Consider the following 21,239-nt stretch of genomic DNA (forward strand, 5'->3'; position numbering starts at 1 on the left):
AGTTCAGACACTGTATATTTTGGCAAAATCAAGTCTTTGGTGCCTTAGCTGTGAAAAGGCCTGGCCAGTTATTCCAAGTGCCAGTAGTGCATTTGTTTTCTAAGCAGACACAAAGGCAATAGAGATTATGGAGTAACTAAAGCACTAGAGAGGAAAAAAGGCCTCTGTCCCATTTGCCAGGACATGCCCCCAGGCACTGCCGCCTGCCATCTCCAGCTGGGCAGTAGGCTGAGCCCTGGGGCTCCAGGTGAACCTGGGAAATGGACCTGGACATCTATAGGCATTTAATGTACACCTGGAATGAAGAACCCATGCTCCTGGAGACTTCTTTAAAAGAGAACAAAAGGGAAAATGAAGTTGTTAATTGGAGAAGGATAAAAATGAAAGGGAAACTGGTAAAGCCTATAAATAAGAAAGGTGTCTCAGAAAGAGCTGGTTACTTCAATGCAAAACTTGAAACCATCAGTGAAACTACATGAGAAAATACCTCCCCATGCAACTCTGAATCCACCTGGAGAACTGAATGCTGCAAGATGCAGTAGTGACACACAAAGCCATTGGATCCCTAAGGGAATACAACATCCCAAGAAACCCTGCTGTTAATGCTTCCCAAAAGATGAGTGTGGCTCTCCTTTCCAGGGTGCAGTGTGCACCTCTTCCTATAAGGGCTCTAGGGAGCACACTTCTGGGATGCAGCTGCCACAGCTGCCTTCCTCAAGGCTTCACAGCAATCAGCCGCCAGTGCCTCATTAAGGAAACTGCATTCCTGCAGAAACACAGATCCCAAGACCACCCAGGTCTGCACGCTGCCCATGTGTCAGAACACCATTTCTCTGCTGCGCTGAGCACTGCATTTGTGCATTCAGCTTCACGCTTTCGGGGGGCCAGACCAGGTTCCAGAGAAGTCATGGAGAACTGGCAAACTGGCACACCACACAATGCTCCAGTGCACTGACTCAAAGACCAGCCGCCTTCACAAACACCCGGGCAAGAGCAGCACACTCGTGCATGCCACTGCCCCTGTCACATCAGTGTGGCAGCCAGCATGGCCCCTAGACAGCAGGTGCTGCACAGGGGACAGTATTGGAATAAAATCCCAATATTGCCGGATGGAATGTGCCTGGGCTTGTCTGACCCTTGCTGCTTGACCAAGGGTGGCAGCTGTGGTGGTTTCACCTCAGAGACACCTTTGGCTGCCTGGATGATGCAGCTGGCGCTTGGGACAGGTCCAGGCTTGCAGGAGCTCAGGTTTACCTCCGGTGGAAAGGCTTTAGGCAATGGTGAAGGAAAAGGAGACGGGTCCTGCTGGAGAGTTTCAATCCAGAGCTTTATTCCTGGCACACAGGCCTCTGAATGCTGCAACAGCTCCAACAGAACCAAGGACCGTGTGGTTGCTGTGTCTTTTAAGCCCAGGGAGAGGGGCAGGGAAGGGGTAGGGATCCCACCAACCAGGTAGGAGGGGGGAAGTCTCAGGGGACAAGTGACACCTGTATGGCCCAATGTCCCCAGGGCTGAGAGGCATCTTTTGAACCAATCAGACAATGGCCATGCTGGTATACCGAGACTGACGGACAGCTCTCAGCAGGAGGCAAGGGGAGGGGAAGGGAGAAAGTATTGGCACACCTGGGAAAGGAACTGGGATAGCTGAAACAGGGTATTACATCACTCTGCAACAGGACAGGACACCAAGGGTGGCTGCAGCACCCTGGCACACTGCTGGGGTGGTAAACTGGGGTGTAAAGTGACGTGGCAGCCGTGCTGGGGGAAGGACAGCACACAGCAGGCACTGCCCCACGCCCGCTCCAAGGGCAGGCAGTGCTCCTTGTGAGCAGACAGGGAGGCAGCAGAGCCAGAGCAAAGGCAGCTCCTCACTGTGCCCTGAGGAGACAGCGACCCACATTCACCAGCATTACACCACCACCATAATTGGATTACGCCACAGGAAGACTCTTTTATCTTGTTTAGTTTAAACTGCGTTAGCGCTGCAACTCCCCATTAAGCCACAGGCAGGCTATCTGGGGTGAGCGTGCTCTCTGCCCAGCCATTTAGGCAAAATGCAATTCTGTTATCAGAAGTCTCACACTGTCCCGTGCTTCTTTATCAGGGCAAGCAGCTAATTACACAGCCTGACTCACACAGGTAATGAGCACTTGGAAAAACACAGTAAATGTAAAAACCTCCCAGGTCTTCAAGGAGCCTTTTCACAATGCTCCCCTTGTGTCCTTACTTCAGCCTGATCCATTTTGTTTCTTCAGACTGAACAAGGTATGAAATCATCCAGAGCTGAAGAGGTGTGAGCAAAGCTCAAGTCAGCTGGCTTCCACTCCTACCATACAAGCTGTGAAGCTCTGGAAACCCAAGGTGTGATGTAACACAGTTGCAGCAGGACACATAGAAAGACAAGCAGATTAACTACAGACCAAATCTTTATCTATAGATCTCTGCAAAGTCAGTATTTTACATTCCACAGTTTGGGACACTGATCTATGAGTAGAAACATCCTGCTGTTGGTTACACAGCAACTAATCCGAGGAACAAGCAGCTGTTGAACAGCAACCTCCCTTTATCTGTTTGCACATTCATCTATCCTGTATCCAGCTGCCTTTTCCTGCTGCCAGTCTCCTGCCAAACCTTAGTTTAGAGGTTTGCATTCTGCCTGTCAAAATCATCCTTGCCATTTCAGGTGCATGCAAAACTCTTTGATTCGCTTTCTGGAGTTTCTCATCATCACTGTGCAATGCCAATATGTGGGATTAAACAGCTGATGCGGGATCCATTTATTGAGAGACAGAATTTGTACAATACTTAGGATTCCTTCAGGATGAATGTTACTAGGATTATTAAATTTGCTTGCCATTGTGGCCAGCTGTTTCAGTAAACCCCTCCTCCAGGAAATTAAGCTCCTCTGGAGTGGCAAAGATGAAGAGGCAAATTTACACCCACAACCCTCTGCTGAAGGAAAGCGCTAAGTGCTGTGGGCTGAAAGGTGGGCAGCTGACTACCAAATGACTCCTCACAGCACAGTTCAAAGGCATGTTCTCTCTGGAAGAGAGAGGCATGTTCTCTCTGTGCTCCCAACACAGTAAGGGCTCATTAGTGCAGAACCAAAGCATTAAGTGCAGCAGCTCAAGGAGCTCTACTTACAACATCGTATCCAGTGGGTGCTCGGCTGCGGGATGCCAGCACGCCGACGCCGGTGATGGGATCCATCGGCAGCTCGGGCAAGGCATCCGAGAGGTCTCGCACCTCAGGCATCATGGACTGCTCCTGGAAGAAAGGAGCAGAATTAAAGGGCTGCCTGCTGGGCACCACACCCCAGCAGAAGCCAGAGAACCAAGAGCACACATGCATGCCACAGTGCCTGTGCTGACACACCACAGACGACCAAGGTAAACACAGGATTAGGCCAGACACACCTTCTGCACTTTCATTTGCTTTTGATAAAAGAGTATACTTGTGGGCATTACTTTGCAATGCCAAATAGGTTTGAAATTTGGGCTGGCAGCCTCTAAGACTCATTTTGTTGCTTCCATGGGCTGGTCTCCATCTAGCAATGACAGGAAAACCAAAGCTCAATCCCTTCTCTTCCAAAAAGAGAACAAATTTCATCCCCAAGCCAGGCTGGTTGAAGCAGCTCATTCGTTTTAAACAGCAAGAAATCTGCTCCTAATGGCTTTAGAGGGAGGTTCCCCATCCACTATGGGTGTTAAGACATGCTGGGGGTTCCCCTGGAGTCCTCAGTCCCATCACACGCCAGTCAGCCAGGCTGATTTCAAGGAGCAGCACAGATGTCTCTGGCACTGGATGCAGAACTGCACTGGCTGCAGGAAGCCCCAACACCAGGAACACAGAGGAAGCACAGGGTGGGCTGGCACAAAGCAGAGAGGCCTTGAGGAGGCCCGAGCATCTTCCAGAAGAGACACACCACCGAGAACGTCAAGGGAGGGAGATATGCAAAAAGGACAGAAGCAGGTAAGACCAACTAATTTCGGAGGGATGCTGCTGCAGGAAGCAGGAGGAGAGGACAAGAAAGGGGCTGAAACAACCGAGGTGAAGGATGGGGAAAGGTGCCACGGCCTCAGCATGTGGCCTCCTGCAGAGGCAGCCAGTTAAAGCAAGTTCTTCTCTGGCTTTCAGGCAGGAATGCCCCAGGAAACCGCCCCCCACGCACCCCAAGACAAAGGGCAATGCTTTGTGGAAACAAGCATCACTGCTGCACAGCCAGACAAGCCGTGAACCAGAGCTGCCTAATTCAATTCCCTCCTCAGAGCAATCAAACCCCAGCATTTCTAGGCCATTTAGATGGCTGGTTACTTACTGCTTCTAGAAAAGGCAGAGGTGAGTACTGGTGCCAGTGGAATTGGGTTTACACTTCATAATGCCCAGTCTGAACAAACATCGTGCTGCAGGCAATAAGAAAGAGCAAGTCTGGGCCCTAAGTAAATAATAATAACGTCACATGAACAGCCAGACTACTTGAGGAGTCCAAAACAGGTGCTAGTGACCAGTAGTGGTGCAAACACTATTGCTGATGAACCAAACAGGAGAGAGCTCTGCTTTAGCACCAGCGTGCTGGACACACATCCAGCACATAGAGCAAAGCAAACCCTCTTCACTCCCAAAGCAGCTCAAACCTTCGAGCATGATGGCAAGTGCAGCCTGAGCCCCAGGGGCTCCCCCGCCTCTCCCAGCAGGCTCCCTGTCCTCAGGGTGGGCGAGGAGCACAGGACCCTGCTGCAGGAATGCTGGAGGCAAGGGCACAGCCATGACAGACCCTGTGCCAATGCATGTGCCACCCCACAGCTCATCCAGAGGCCTCGCAAATAACACAGAACCTCAAACATACAGCATGGAAGAAACATAATGTGAATTTAACAAAGAGCTTACAATCTGCTCTTCATGAATGTTTTCTGAAACTTCAAGTCACTCAATAGTCTGGTGACTTACTACATATTGGAAGGAGCTGGGAGGTAATGAATGCTGACGTAAGCTTCTCTTAGGCCATTCTGAACTGCAATCCAGGTAAGTGATGATATTCCCCAGCGTGTTAAGAACACCAGACGGCAGGCTCCCACCCAGCTGCAGCGGCACTGCAGGGAAGCAGCTCTGCTCACACGGTGCCCCGGCCCCCACCAAACACACCCCGATGAAGTGCCTGCTGCCGAGCGCTGCCCAGGCCGTGTCTAACCGCGCTGGGGCCTGTGCAGGGAGGCCCAGCTGCCCCAGCAGGAACCCGAGCAGCTGCCAGCTCGGCCTGCGCAAGGCTGAGGACGAGGGGTGGTGGGTGCTCCGACCCGCAGCACAGAAGGAGGGGTGGGTGCTCCGACACGCAGCGTGGTGCCTCCCCCTCAGCTCCCTGGCACCCTGTCCTCAGCGAGGGAAGAAGGGCACCTTTGTGGGAGCCATTTGCAGCCCTGCTTGCAGGGCAGGGGGAGGGGAAATGGCATCAATCCTCACTTTGTGCCGGCTCACACAAAGCCTCTCTATGGCGGCAGCAGAGCTGGGCGTGGGGCTGTCCGCCTGGCCAGGGGACACGACGGAGTAACAGGGCACTGTGCCGGCACCACGGGGTAACAGGGCACAGCACCGGCACTATGGGGTAACAGGGCACAGCACCGGCACCATGGGGTAACAGGGCACAGCACCGGCACTATGGGGTAACATGGCACTGCGCCGGCACCACGGGGTAACAGGGCACAGCACCGGCACCACGGGGTAACAGGGCACTGCGCCGGCACCACGGGGTAACAGGGCACTGCGCCGGCACCACAGGGTAACATGGCACAGCACCGGCACCACGGGGTAACAGGGCACAGCACCAGCACTATGGGGTAACAGGGCACTGCGCCGGCACCACGGGGTAACAGGGCACAGCACCGGCACCATGGGGTAACAGGGCATAGCACCGGCACTATGGGGTAACAGGGCATAGCACCGGCACTATGGGGTAACAGGGCACAGCACCGGCACCACGGGGTAACAGGGCACAGCACCGGCACTATGGGGTAACAGGGCATAGCACCGGCACTATGGGGTAACAGGGCATAGCACCGGCACCACGGGGTAACAGGGCACAGCACCGGAACTATGGGGTAACAGGGCACAGCACCGGCACCACGGGGTAACAGGGCACAGCACCGGAACTATGGGGTAACAGGGCATAGCACTGGCACTATGGGGTAACAGGGCACAGCACCGGACTATGGGGCAACAGGGCATAGCACCAGCACTATGGGGTAACAGGGCACAGCACTGGCACGACGGGGTAACAGGGCACAGCACCGGCACTACGGGGTAACAGGGCACAGCACCGGCACCACGGGGTAACAGGGCACAGCACCGGAACTATGGGGTAACAGGGCATAGCACCGGCACTATGGGGTAACAGGGCACAGCACCGGCACTATGGGGTAACAGGGCACAGCACCGGGGTAACAGGGCACAGCACCGGCACCACGGGGTAACGCGGCACAGCACTGGCACCATGGGGCAATGTGGCACAGCACCAGCACAGGGCCCCGAGAAGCACCTGCTGCAGCAAGAGGGCACCAAGCTGCCCCTGCCCAGAGAGCGCAGCACCTTCCTCTGCCCCGTGCCTGCAGCTGACAGGGATGACAGGCACAGCTCCTGTCCAGCAAGCAAACCTGCTGTGGCCGCTGCCGCACAGCCAGGCTCTGCCACATCAGGCAGTCACTCTGGGCAGAATGACTGAGGATGCATCTGGAACAGATATGGAGCAGCAGAAGTCAGTTGCACACTGGGATAAATGTTTTTGTGAACTCTGCACAGGTCAGAGGGGAGTCTCTGGCTGGGCAATCATGCAGATCATTAGTTACACTGCACCTCTCCGTGAGAGCATCAACAAAGTTTGGTTTCTCTTCTATCGAACCTTTTAATTTAAAAATGGAAAAATAAACAGTCAAAGAGGAGATTAAATTAAGGAGCAGGATTCTATAAATACCTCTATTAGGCAGCTTGTTACTTAAATTCTCTTCAGCAATGTGAGTTTGACCTGCATGCCCAGCTACCATCACAGCGGCCGAGCACTCAGCCCAGGACATGGCTCTCAGCATCCTGCAGTAAGCTGCCTGTGCCCACCCGCTCACTGCAGGGCTATTCCGGGAACAGGCCAAAACAATGACAAGAACATTTTTCCCATTAGCTGGGAGCATGCTCCCTGGAAGTTTTCTCAGCTGTGGGGCCGCATCCAGTCCCCAGCACAGCCCAGCAGCCAAAGGAAGCCGGATGTGAGCTCTGGGGCAGGAAAAGCTTCAGAACACCGTGGGGCTGCCCAGACAAAGCCAGCGGGGAAAGAAGGTGTCTCTAAGGAGAAAGTCCTTGTGCATCCTGGCAGCACCAGCTTCAAGCAGCACGCAGCAGAGAGGGTGGGATGGTTGCAGGACAAGATGGACAGGATGCACTCTTGGACAAGCAGCCACCATGCTGCTGGCTCTATCCCGAACGCTTCCCAGCCCTCGAACCAGACATGCCTCAAAGCAGGAGGCACAGTGTCCCTGGGATCTTGATGCCCAGCTGTAGCAGAGGCCTTCTGGGACTCCACTGGCTTCTGGCACAGCCTTCTTCCCACAACCCATGCCCACAGTCACACACACCTCCCTGTCTGCCAGCACTGCCAAGTTTGGCTGTTTATAGCCTTTTTGCTTGCTCTCTCCCATTTCCTTGTTATGTCATCCGCCTTTATTAGTTTATCCTAGGCATACTTTTCTGCTGGCTCCACTGAGGTGACTGACCACACAGACTGCTGGGCTCTGGCTGGGACACATATACAGCAGAAGAACCCGCTTTGAGAAATGAATGTGTTATTGTGAGTTTCTAGACCATTTTCTGCTCTCAGTGTTCCTTTTCAACGAGTTCAGCAAGTTCAAGAGCTGGTGGGTACATGACCAGATCAGGCCTTTCAATGTGTTTGCTACACAAACATCATGCTGCCAGCAAAGCGGGTCAAGCTCTGAAGTTAAATAGCCAGGGACTTTGATGGAGAATGGTGTTATTGTTTCTTCCTCCAACTACAAGCCCTGCACTTTGACACCGGCTTGCTCTTCCCACAGGCAGAAAAGTATGAGCTAAGGCAAAACTGGAAAAAAAACCAACTACCTCACTGCATCCCTGCAGTCTGTGGGAAATGGTCCCATAAACCAAGCAGCCTTCTCTCAAAGGCTGTCCTCCATCCCTGCGGGAAGGCACAGCTGCCACGCTGCTGCAGCTCACCCACACCGCACACGGCCCCAGCCAGCCTTCTATTTCTGCTCACGGAACACGGCATCGTCTCCATCGGAAAAACAGGAACCCGCAGTGGCCATCAGCAGCGGGGCCTTGGAGGCCACCACCACAAACAGGAAGGATTTCAGTTTCACATTTCACCACCATCGAAGGCATGCCTGGAATCACCTCTGCACACAGGCTCCCTTAGGAGACAGTTGCCCTGCACCAGCTGCAAAATCTACACTTTGTGACTGAATGGGATGGAAACAGGAACTTAAGTGATAGAATGAGCAAAATTGAGACCCTGTATTGCTTCACAGCACTTCTAACTATGGACACACATTTCTGAAGTGTCCTGTTTCGAATCAAAATAGGTTTCCATACACGGATGTCCTTACACCAGGGCAGCAAAACTGAAATGACATTCGGTTCAGTTATTTCTCTCTTGGCAGAGGTATGAACAGGTCCCTGGGGGCTACTGGCACCCTTAAGCCTGGGATTCACTTTGTCAGAGATGCACGTGGTACAAAAGTGAGATGTCTGTTTCATCTCACACCTCCAGAAGTCAAGTTATGCCTTCGTCTAGAAGGGAAGGCCATCTCAGCTAAAAATTATAGGAATGACACGGTCAACCTGCTGCACAACACACAGGCTCCCTTAAAGAATAGATGAGCACGTTCTCACTCAGGTAAAATAAAATACAAAATGGAGAAACCCAAGCTTTAGCCTGAGCAGCTACACACCCGCTGATACCCGGCCTGCCTGGCTTCAGTGTTACTGCGACCAAGCTGGGAATGACCCAGCTCCGGGAACCTGCAGACAACACTGAAGAGTGCTGGACCTTTGAAAATAGCTCCAGAAACCTCAGAGAAAGCTTGCAAGCCTCCATGATGCAAGGCACGAGTATTTAAGACACAGGCAGCTCTGTGTCGCTGCTCCAGCCAGGCTGTAAGCAGTCAGCCAGTGCCACAGCTCCAGCCATGCACTGAGCACAGGTAAGAAACGGGCAGTCAGGTAGGCCCGTGCTATAAACGCAGCAAAAGACACATGAAACAAGGTGGGGTTGTTATTTCCTCTACCCGTCATCAAGAAAAATTTACAGTAAATGCCGGAGCAGGTCAAGGTCACCGGGGCTGTACCCCACGGCTGGTACCCGAGGCCGTTCCTGCAGCTAGCCCAGCCTCGGAGGAACCGCGGGCTCCCACGGAGGCCCCGGGGCGCTCCAGCCCCGGCCCAGGCGCGAGGTCCCCGCGACAGCCGGCCCCGACAGCCCCCGGCAGGCCCCGGCCCGGGGCTCAGCCCGCCCGCCCCGCGCGGCGCCGCGGCCGTGCGAGCGCCCCGCCTCCTCCCGCCGGGCTGGCTCCGCCGGGCCGACCCGCAGGGACCGCGGGGGCGGCGGGCCCGGCCCGGCCCGGCCGCGGCGGCTGCGGGGACACTTAACTGTTGCCCGTGCGGCGGGCGGCGGGTCGCGGCTCCCCGGCGCAGGCAGAAGCAGCTCCTCATCGCCCGGCGGAGCCGAGCGGCGCGGCCCGGCGGGAGGAGCGGCGGCGGGGGAGCGGCCTGCGGGCCCGGGAGGAGCGGCGCGGGGCGGGGAGCGGAGCGGAGCGGACGCCGGGCAGGCCCAGGCCCGGGCTCGGGCTCCGCCGCCGCCGCCCCGCGCCCACCGCGGCCGGACCGCGGCGCGCAGGGCCCGGATCCCGCCCCGCCCGGCCCGGCCCCCGCGCCGCCCCGCGCCCCCCGCCCGAGCCCCGCGGCCCGGCGCGGCCCGGCCCGTCCTCGGGACACTCACCGCGGCTGCCGCGCTGCTGCCGCCGCCGCTCCGCCCGGCCCGGCCCCGCCCGGGCACCGGGCACGGCCCCGGCACGGCCCCGCGGGGCCCGGGGCCACACCTCGCCAGAACCCCGCTTCCTCGGCAGCGGGGCAGTGCCCGGCGAGCTCCGAGCAGCCTCCCTGACCCGAGCAGACCGGAGATGCCTGGTGGAAATGGCTGAATAGTTGTGATTTGGACAGTGTAACCTCCTTCTTCCTTCTGAAACGGGCTGCTTCCAGGAGATGGGAGCAGCTGCCGTGGGCTGAGGAAGGGCAAATGGTGTCAAAGAAGCTGGTTATCTTCTCAAGAAGTCCCCGGGTTCGGGGGGGATGAGCGGTTTCAGCACCTACCTTCAATTCATTAAGATATTTGATGCTCTGTCTCATCGTGGCCTGGAAAACAAAGATCTGGTCCAAAGTAGTCAGGGTTTGCCCGACTGGCTGGGTGTCCAGCCTTCGAGTCCACTCACAGCTCAGGAAACATCCTGAACAGCGGGTCTGCAACGGTCTGGTTCTGTCCAACCTTAACACGTGCCAGGGTTGAAACTGACAACACACTCACTGAATTCGCAGATGATGTGAATTGCAGCATGTCGTGGGACAGCAGCATGGTCCATAGCCATCATTACACGAACCAGTCCTGCAGCTGTCCTGCACTGCCTTTTGAGCACCTTACCTGAGGCAAGGTCAACAACAATCGTCTGGAGAGCAGCAAGATGGGTGTGGGGGCTGACATCAGCGGCGCAAGACAGAGAGTTGGAGCTGCTAATCTAAAGCAAAAGAAAAAAATCCTGGGGTGAAGAAAGAAAGAAGGGACGGAAGGAAACACGTTAATGTGTATGTGAATTAAAAAGAAGGGCAGAACCCTGTTCCCCTTTGTGAGAAGCTGAGAAGTGATGTGTGTGAAGTGCAGCAAGAGATTCTGTAAAGATAACGGAGAAAACTACAATACCAAAGAGTTAAGAACAGCTTGGAGAATTTTTGTTAATGGTCAAGTCGCAAGCCATCCTGAAAGCTCTTATCAGACATTATTCAGGCATTCCCTCGGAGCAGATGGTCTCCCCCATCCTTTATAGAGCTGGTTTACTCTATTTCCCATGACCCAGAGTTTTCTTTGTGTGGGGAACCTGTCTTTGTGACTGAGAAGAGGAGAAGAATCTCTTTTTTTTTTCCTCCCCCATTGTCTTTTTGCTTGATTTGCCCATCTTTTGAGGAGTTCTGTTCAGCCTGTTCTTTTCTGACCTAGATAATGGTTTGTGCCTTCCATCCCATTTGGACTGTCTCTACCTTGCTTTAGCCAGTCTGAGGCAAGCCGAGCAGGAGTGGCTGAGCCAACAGCCCTTCTCTTTGCTCCCGTGGGTGTCTCCAGGCTGGTTTTGCCCCGCTCTGGCTCACTCTGAGGTGGGCAGGAGCTCGGCTGCCCCGGCGCTTCCCACTGGCCCAGCCTTGACTGGGCTGTAGGTGCTGCTGTGCCTGCAGGGCTGAGGAGCAGGGCAGCTCTTGGGTCTGATCCTCAGGCCTGTTTCAGCTCCTTGCTCTTCATCCTGCTGTGGTCAGACCTCCTACCAAGCAAGACACTGTGAGCTGTCATTAGCCAGTGTTTGAGAGGTTTGTCTGGAAGGCAACGTACGCGTTAGTGGTTTTGTGTTCCTGTCCGTAAAGCAAACAACAGAAACTGGAGTCCTGCTTCATCCTGGACACAGTCCTGGGCTGGGACCAAGCCTTCCTCCTGTCCTGACTGCTGCTTCTCTCCAGTAAAGCATTGTAGACTGGTGCTTGCTGAACCATGGTAATAGGTGTTTTGAATGGTGACTCCGTTCCCTCCCTGTTTGACCAAGGCTCTCTGACTCTTACTGATACAGCCCGGTGGCTGTTAGTGGCTTCTGCATCCAAAGATTAAAATATATATTTTTTTTTTTTAGTGATAAGGAATACAATGCATTTTTTTGATTTGGAGAGTAATTTAGAGAGAAGAAAAGATGATGCCTGGTGGAAATGAGAAATATATGTCCCATACATAATATATGCCCCAAATGTCCTATTACAAATACAAGAAGATTTCCTGAACTGGAGAAGTTGTTGCACATTACAGTGTGCTAATGCTCCCCCATGGAGATGCTGATACTGAGAGAGTCTTTAGTGTAATAATATTAAAAATCCGAGAGTTTCAATAAGATCCTCCCTGCTACCATGGTGGTAGGAAATGAATTGATTCCAAAGGAAGACTCTAATTGCTGCTTAGTATCCACAAAATATTCGAAGATTCACTGCAAGCATATATCCCAATGTGTCTGTGGCATGATCTGCAATAACATGTTTTCCAGAGACAGTCACCTCCAGCAGGGTTTGGCTGCTGCCCTCGGAGTGGCTGCAGCACAGCCCAGGGCAGTGCTGGCACCTCTGCCCGCAGGCACCTCTAAACCTGGGCAGGTTGGGTGGCTGGGAAAAGCCCCATTGTTCTCTTCCACGGGGCACTGCTCGGGCTCTGAATCAGCAAATGCTGCGCGTTGGGTACATGAATCATAGCTACACTGGAGTTGGTTAATCTATCTGTGTAAAATTACTCAAAAGCATAAATATTTGCAAGTATAATGCTTTCCTATGAATATTTTACATCCATCTTTTTCAAGATCCATTTATTTACTCCTCTTTATTTCAGAACATGTCTTTTCTCACGAGTTCTGCAGTCCTGTATGTGCTGTCCAGCTCATACCAGTGTTGTCTTTTCAGGACACCCAGTAGGGGGAATTTTGGTCAGCCCTGGCTCCGGTACTGTTGCTGTGGCTGAGCAAACATGGCTTGCTTATCCCTGGGTGGATGGCTGCCAGAGCTCAGATCTTCCAGAGCGCTGTTCCAAAGAGTGGTGCCTGCAAGCTGGGTCTGTCAGCTGTGTGGGATGTGCTCCGGTCGTGCCACTCTGCTCGGTGTGGCTGGAAGGGTGACTGCTGCTGCCACTCCTCAGGGCTGAGTACTGGCCACAGCACAGCTTTGCACCTCACAGTGGTTTGCTGGCAGCGTTTGTGGGTGAAGAAGGTGCCTGGGGAGCCAGTCACACAGCCATTCCAGAGGAAGCTCAGGGGCCAGAGATTGCTGCCAGTGCTGGCTGTGGCGAGGTGCTGCTCCCACTCTCCATGGGGAAAGCCAGCAAGGGAGGGGCTGTGTCTGGCCATGCAGCAGGGCAGGGCCTTGTCCCGGCATCTCCAGCCCCAGAGCGCCTCAGCTGAGCACACACATCTGCTCCTCACTCAGAGGCTGGACCGAGACAGAAGACAGTGGTCAATCCCCACCACCCTCTTTACGTTTTGTAAAGATTTCAAGCATTTTATAATAGCAAAATCTGTCCATGCCCAGACACCATCTCTAAAGAATAACAGTGCACAGGTTTGTGCACCTTCAGCTGAGAACAGACAATATACAGAGTCCTGTGGCTAGCACAAGGACACTGGCCAGTGCTGCTGCACAAGCTTCTCCCAAGGGCAGCAGGAACTCCCACCCAACAGGCCCTAGTCAGACTTCACCATCAAAAAGGATCCCATTTTCAGGGGGAAACAAGCTGTAAAGGATCCTGCATCCGCATCCTGCCTGTATGCTAAAGTCTTTTAAAATCCTTTGTGCTGCAGGAATTAATCTCTCCATAGCCACATTTTGCATAGTAGTGCAATAGTGCTGCACATTCCGTGTTTTGTTTTCCATGCTTGTCTTTGGAGGAAAATCAACCCAGAGTTTCATTTCATGCTGCAGTTGCTGCAGGTCACAGCTCAGCTGCTGCCTGGTTTAAATGTTTCTTAAAGGTAGGCTTAACCTGCTGCCTCTAATTTGGTGCACCAAAATATCTCTTTGCAGTCAGAACTTCCCTTCTATATTTCTAGTTTACAGCTTGATTATTCTAAAAAAAGTCAGGAGATCCTAATCTCCTTTAACTCAGACCCACTCTGAAACAGATGAAGCAATTTTGAAAAAACAGTTTCTTGATTTATTTCCCATTAACTTTCCTATCCCATAGTTGTTATTAAGCACTAGATAAGTTGTCACATATGTATTTCAGTTATGATGTACAGGACACCAATGTACAGCAATCCTACCAGAGATAACTGATTTATGTAGCACCCAGTGGTGGCTTTAGCCAGGACAGGGGTTCAGCCCCTGAAGAGGTTCGGGGCATCTCTCACCTGAAGGGATGGTCCAGGAGGAAAGACTGTCACCAGCTGCCCCCACAACAAGGGAAGGAGGGCCCAAAGCATCCCGTGACCTGCCAGGGTCACAGGGAGCCTCTGGCCCAGGGTGCACAGGCACGGCACTGTTTAGTGGCACAGGGATGCAATCTGTCCTCATGAGTCCTGTTTCTAGGCCCCACAGCCAGGAGCAGCCCTGTTTGTTCTGTGGAGACACCCTGGGACCAAAGCACAACTGCTGTTCCACCAAATGGAGGGCAGAGAGAACACTGTGCAGCTAATTACCAAGGAGAGCCATGCATCCAGATCCTCAGATTATGAGTAATGGCCACAGCACGATGGAAACCTTTGCTTGAACAATTTTGAATGATGAACACATTTGAGGAAATAATGTTTTCTTTGCAGGCCTCCTCTGATGAAATGCTACTGCTTGCTTTGCTTTCTCACTCGGGGTGGGTGCTGCCCCCACAGCGCCCAGCCACCCTCTGCTTCCTGCCTGTCCATGGCCTTCCCTGTGGAAATGTGCAGGGGAAACCATGGGCGTGCCTGGCAGGGCTGCGAAGCTGCTGACCCAGGCACAGGCTGGCAGCAGACAGCATTCCAGTGCTGGGTGTTTGCACAAGGAATGCCAGGGACTCAGTTAATAGGTGACCATTTGGCAGCGGGACTGGGAAGTTTGTCACAGTTCAGCTGCCTCTGTAAGACTTTGTTTGGGTGCAACCCCTTCTCCATTTAGCTGTGCAGGACCTCAGCTCTGGTCTTCCAGCTCCTGAAAGCAGGGCCACAGGCAGCACCCCTTGTTCCTCTTAAAATGAAAGAAGTCATTCACGCACTGGTTAAACTGCAGCAGCCAGGGATTTTGCACCCCTACCTAGCCCCAGGCTGTCTCCCTGTGCAGCAGCACCAGGGAATGCCAGGGGCCCCATCCCCTCCTTCAAGACCATACTGACTCCTTCCATGGCAATTGCCAGGCCAGCTGGCATCTTTAGACACTGCTGTTTGGCTCCTTGGCTACTGCAGCTTGTGCATATTAGCACCCCAGCAAGCTTCCCATCCATCTGACAGGACCTGGCGTGGATAATGATGCCAAAGTCAGTCATAACTGAACAATTACTGTATCACTGGGAGACCAGAAAAACTGCAATCCCAACATCCTTAATGAAGGGTCCTCAGGAACAGCAACATGTTCCCCATTCTCACCTGGCTGTCCCCAGAGAGAAGGTCACTGACCCGAGGACATCACAACACCCTTGGGCAAGGGCAGAAACCAGCCTGATCAATCCTGCAGCTGATAAATTACAATTTCTTCTGGTGAGAGATGGGGGTACAAGCTCAGAAATGGGGTCTTCATGGGAAAACCTAAATCCACCATGGCCAGCTGTTCATGCAGAAGCCCCAGCTGCTGAGCAGCTCTGAGTGTGAGGTTGGCACAGCCATTAGGACAGATATTGCCTTCGGTTCTGGCTGGAGCTTCCCAGAAACTCTGTGTCCCACAGGTGTGATGATGTGCCTGTTCTCAGCAGGACAGAGGCCATTGCGGTGACAGTTCACTGAAGGAGAAATGCCTTGTCCCATCCAGCCCCACGTACTGCTCTCTTCATCTCCTAAGTGACAGTAAACACCATCCATATTACAGTGACACTGGCAGAAAAGCTGCCGTGGGTTTACCTCCTGCTCTGTGCTTTTCAGGCAGAGGCCAGCAGCAAGAGATCAAAAGCTGTTTTTCTGTTGCTTCGGAGCCGTGTGGGCTCAATGAGCCAGCAAACCCTGCGGCCGCGCTGCTCAGCGCCCGAGCAGCAAATCACTGACAGGGCACTGCAGCTGGACCTGCAGCACTCCTGACCCGCGCTGCCAGCACTGAACTGCAACACACCAGGCTCCAAAATGTCACATTGGCTGAAATATTCATGTTGCAGGTACAGATGGTATAAAAACCTCCAGTGAGGTTACAACCTGCACGTTGGCACGTGTCAGCTCCAGCACCACGAGCAGATGAGTCACAGCCGCTTTATTCAATTCACAGGCAGTGGCAAAGAGGGGAGCAGAGTGTTGAATGGGCTTTGGGTGACACCAGCTCCTTGCACACATTACTGATTGCAAGAGAAAGCTCTCCCTGCTCTGGCACAGCATTGACTCTGCTCTCACTGTTGCCCTGCTGGAAGCCAGTCGAGGCTGGGACGTTGTTTCCCTGACAGAAGGTGCAAGATCAAACGGGCATTGATCCTGAATAACAGATCCAGGGCGTCAGGGACAGGCTTCTCCTGTTACTGGAGAATGCAGAACCCTGGAGAAGGCAGGAGGGCCCTGGCCACAACAGCATTTGGAGCAGTGCAGCAGAACCGTCCCTTACAAGAGTTAAATTCTGCTCCATGGTGGGAGAAGAGGCCCTGTCCCAGGAGAGGAGGATGGGTAGGAGGAAAGGCTCCTGCAGGACCCTGCTGCTCCCTGCCAGTTTCTGAACCTGCTTCTTGAAAAGCACCTGCAGTTGCCACCCAGTTTGGAGTCCCACAAGCTGAGGCAGCAGTGCACAGAGCAGTGGGGCTTTCCCTGCACCCCAAAATGTGCAGAGGTACAATTCCCTCAGTGACCAGACTCCCACAATTAGCCAGAAACCTTCCATTTATGTGAAAGCAAAATTTTCCGTAAACCCATGATCATCTGACAAAATGGGGCAGCAAATTTCAAACTGTCTTGCTTAGATCCAAGGCTGTGGATCCCTTCCTGCTGACAGAGTATTTGGGCAGGAGAAACGGTGGATTCAACCCAGATCTGTTGCAGTGCGTTGGAGCTGGGCCAGTCCCAGCTGGCACAGCACTGAGCACTGGAGTTGCAAGACCAAACTACCTCTCCCACCAGTTCCCAAGAGAGTTTGATGGAAACAACGAGTGGCAAACTGAAGATACTTCCACCAAGTGGGTTCCCAGGTTTAGTGGGGATGCTTGAGGATGCATCCACCCACCAAGAGGGAGCCCACTGCACATGGGCTGCCCCGTCCAGCCGTGTGCTGTTTGTGGGGTGAACGGGGCAGCCCCTGTGCACAACTTGGATTCACAGGGGGCATGGCAGCTCCAGCTGCCTGTGCCTCACTGCCCTTGTGCAGTTGTCTGCCAGTTGTGTGTGCCGATTGCTATGAATGCCACCATCTGGTGTGCCACGTGGACATCATAATCTTTTCTTAATTACATTAGCAGTGCAATCAGTTACTGCATTACAAGGCCGGCGATGAGCTTTTAAATCTTGGTGGAAATCATAAATAATTGCACTAAGTACCAGGCGCCAGATGTGAGTGCCAACTTCAGTTGCTCTAGATAAATAGTAACCTTACAACAGTGTTAGATAACAGTCCAGTGCTGCTTTTCATGGCTTAACAGTGGCTGCACACCCATTTTTTTTCAGGCAGGATCTATCCCCAGTGGTAGATTAAAAAAAATAGAAAAAACACAAATCATAAACAGGATTTTTTAAAATGTGGAAAACAGAGTAATGTGGAAGAAAAATATGTTTTTGTTTAACATGTTGGAGTGGATGGGTGTCAGGCAGCCCCCTCATGGTGAGCCCCTCATGACACTGCTGGAGTGTGATGAGGGTCAGCCAAAATCCCGCAGAACTGAGGGATGCCTGGAGGTACAGACAGGGCTGCAGCTGCGGTGAGAATGGCCCCAGTGGATCACTCTGGGGTGAGATGGGCTCCATAGGCAGGGCTGCTCAGGCTCACCCTGGCTCAGCTGTTCCCCAAGGCCTTCTCCTTTCAGGAAAATTTGGAAATTCTTTGTAAAAAGAGAAGTCTTGAATCACTGACAAACATTTTGCCAGTTTCTTTGGAGCCGGGTAATTCACTGAAATTCACTGAAATGGTCCTGCTCATAACTAGCTGGACCCAAAGGAAGAGCCATCCTCACACAAGCAGAAGAGGCTCACACAAGCCCCTCTGTCCCAGAAGAGCCACCATCCCGCGGTCCCGCTCCCAGGAAAGCGCAGGGATGCTGGCTGGTGGTGCCTTTGCCACGGCCATCCGTGGGAAGGAGCGGGGGCAGCGCAGCCAGGCAGCAGGAGGAGGCGGCTCCCGGGTGTGGCGTGGTGCCCCGGCTGCCAGCCCTGTGTGCCCAGGGCCCTGCAGGGGCCACCCGCGCCAGCCCTGCCCGCAGCCAGCACAGAGCCCGCCCTGTGCCTTTGTGGCATCGCCTGGGGACACACAAGGTCAGGGCACGGCTGTGACAGTGCTGCCAGGGTGACACAGCCTGGCCCCAGGGCTGCCATCCCCAGGGAGCTGGCACAGGCTCATCCCTTGGCTAGATCCTGGGGGCCACAAGGGTACAGCGTCCCGCTGCACGTCAGGATCCATTGGGAAGGAGAATGGGAGCTGGTACCCTTGCAGTGTTTAAATAAGCAAAGTTTTTGTGCAAAGCAGAGGTTAATGTACTTTATTGTTCAATGTCATGTTTATAGTAGATTGTTGGAGGAAAAAAATGTGATTAATTGCCCAGAAACCCACGGATCTACAATTATTTGGTTGTTGTGAACAAATAAAGGGCTACAGTATTCATCATATTCAAATGAGGCAGTAAAATAAATGATGGCATGCCGTTTATGAACAAAACCTCGCCATGTTCCCTCACAATCTGAAAATGTACTGGAAAAATTGTAAATGAGATACAGCCATTGTCGAGGGCTCACTGGTGATTTGTCTTTGTGTAATGTTTTGCAGTGCTGACCCATCACTTGCCTGTTTTAATTTATGTCACAATATGCACCTTCATTATGCACTTTATGAAAACGAAGTGCCAATTTGTAATAAAGACTTGTTTTCAATGAAATCTCCTCTTTTTGGTAGGTGTTCTGCTTTTCATTAGCACCCATTTCACCAGGCCTAGTTAAAGAGCACAGGTACAGACTAAATATGTCCGATCATTCATCATAATTTTGCTTTCCACTTTGTCACAGCTTGGGTATTTAAGGAAGATAGATGATACAAGATGTTGTCTCCTTTTCAGACTCTTTATGCTCTGGTAAGTGTGTCCGATGCAGAATTATTTTGCCACTTTATTATTTTCCAGCGAGTGTTTGTCACAGCCCGCTCTGCCTCCGCTGCGGTGCTGGTGTTTGCTGTCACTCACCGCCGGCCGTGGGGCAGCTGCAGCTGCTGCCTGTGCTCTGGGTGCCGCTCAGCAGGGCTCAGCTCAGCAGGGCTCAGCTCAGCAGAGCCCAGCTCTGACTGCTGCTGGTGCTGCCTGGCCACGGCTGCAGCCGAAACCTTGGTGCTCGTTCCTTGGGGAGCTGTTTCTCCTCACCTTGGGCAGCCACATGCAGGTGACGGTTTGGGCAGCTCTGCTTGGCAGGAGTGTTCCACAGCACTGGGACTGCCTGTGGAGCCCTTGGATGATGTCCCATCCCCTCTGCTGCCCAATGCCCTTCCCAGATTCCTTTGCTGCCCACTCCTTAGTGCTCCCCTCTGCCCCTGCACGGCCCCGGCTGTCACAGATGGGGGGATTGCTGCTGGTCATTCCTCTCTCAATGCTGGGATTTGCAGTTTGGGGTGCAGTCTGGTGGGACCTGGAGACAGCTCAGTTTCAGGCACCAGTGCCAGCATCGTGGGGGTCAGAGCAGCCCCAGCCCCAGGCCCTCAGGCCAGCCCCCACAGCTGCCCAGCAGTGCTAAGGAGGAACAAATGTCTCACTGCTGTGCTAATGAGTAGCACACCTGGGCCAAAGCCCCAGTCCCCCTGCCCACCTCGCTGCTCACAGCTGCCACAGCACAGGGAAGGGGCACAGGCAGGCATGTGCACTCCAAAAGCTCTCCCTTCCTCTCTGAGCAGCAAAAGCTCTTGGCCTCAGCTGCCAAGCAGAGCGTTGTGCCTCGCAGGAGCCGGAGGACAGCGGCTGCTGCTGCTAGATCAGGGCTGGCTGTCCCCAGGCTGGCACCAGCAGGGCTGGCACAGATGTGCCAGCGCAGGCAGGGCTGGAGAGCAGAGGTGCCAGGAGGCTGGAGGCTGTGCCAGGGCTCGTGGAGCTGCGGCAGAGGCAGCCTGGGACAGGTCAGGGGATCAGCCCCAGCCTGCTCAGGCAGCAGAGCTGCTCTGCTCAGCTCAGCTCAGGCGGCTTTGTGCCTTTAATCCGCTTGTTGCCGCATTCCTGTCTGGCCCTTCCCAGTCTCTGCTTCCCAGGCACGTGGGCACAAGCTTATTAGGACTCATGATGCAGCGCCAGGTATTTTCATCCATCCCACTATCCAACTATCACCATCCATCCATCCATCCAACTATCACCATAGCCTGTTCTTTCAGGAACGCGACTTCACAAGTACAGGGGCTCTCCCCAGTCAGCAGAGGCAGAAGGGGAGAGAGCCAGGGCTCCCCAAAGGATTCTCCTTGTATCTGGAGCCCTCCTTAATATTTAGATATTCCCCAGCAGAGGCACAGGCAGTGCCCCTGGAGATGGAGCAGCATTTACTTCATGGCAGAAAGGAGAAGGAATTCATTCAGCCATTGCCTATGGTTTCTTGGCCAGCAAAACCAGAATATTCCTGTTTAACCTCCTGAGTCTGTCAAGGATGATCCCACAGAGCCTGGCAGGGCCCCACGAGGGACACTTTGGGATCATGGGCTGGTGTTTTGTTGTCATACCTGCAAGGATTCCTGAACAGCCCTGAGCAGATAGTGTGGGCAGGAGGGACAGGGGGACAGCTGGGGGGACATTCTGCAAAGGCCACAACTTGGGACCCAGCCCCATCTGAGCAGCAGGAACAGGACTCTCTAAGGTGGTGCTTTGAGCTGGATGGGTGTCACCCAGGGACAGGGGCAGGTGCCAACCTCCAGGATAGGTTGGCTAGCCCAGCTCTGGCAGCTCCTTGGTAAGGGAGTACCAACTGCGTGAACATATTAATTCTATTTCTAAAAGTCTGAGGAAACAACCACCATTAGCACAGCTCCCAGTTCTGCTCTTTAGGTATCATATCATTTAGATTAACAGATATTTTGCAGATGCCACCAAACTTGACAAGATATAATTATTTTCAACAGGCAAAAGTTGGTTCTTTGGC

The 21,239-nt window shown here is 53.5% G+C and overlaps 1 protein-coding gene across 1 annotated transcript in view; it reads right to left on the minus strand.

Moving 5' to 3' along the window:
* Positions 1-9,726, minus strand: part of MVB12B (multivesicular body subunit 12B) — a 55,091-nt gene extending 45,365 nt beyond the window's left edge. Inside the window, 3 exon segments of the mRNA XM_030961233.1 lie at positions 3,145-3,267; positions 9,665-9,696; positions 9,699-9,726. Coding sequence (XP_030817093.1) covers positions 3,145-3,267; positions 9,665-9,696; positions 9,699-9,726 — 183 coding nt within the window.
* Positions 9,727-21,239: the final 11,513 nt, after the last annotated feature.

The sequence above is a fragment of the Camarhynchus parvulus genome, chromosome 17 (assembly GCF_901933205.1).
Source record: "Camarhynchus parvulus chromosome 17, STF_HiC, whole genome shotgun sequence".
NCBI lineage: Eukaryota > Metazoa > Chordata > Aves > Passeriformes > Thraupidae > Camarhynchus > Camarhynchus parvulus.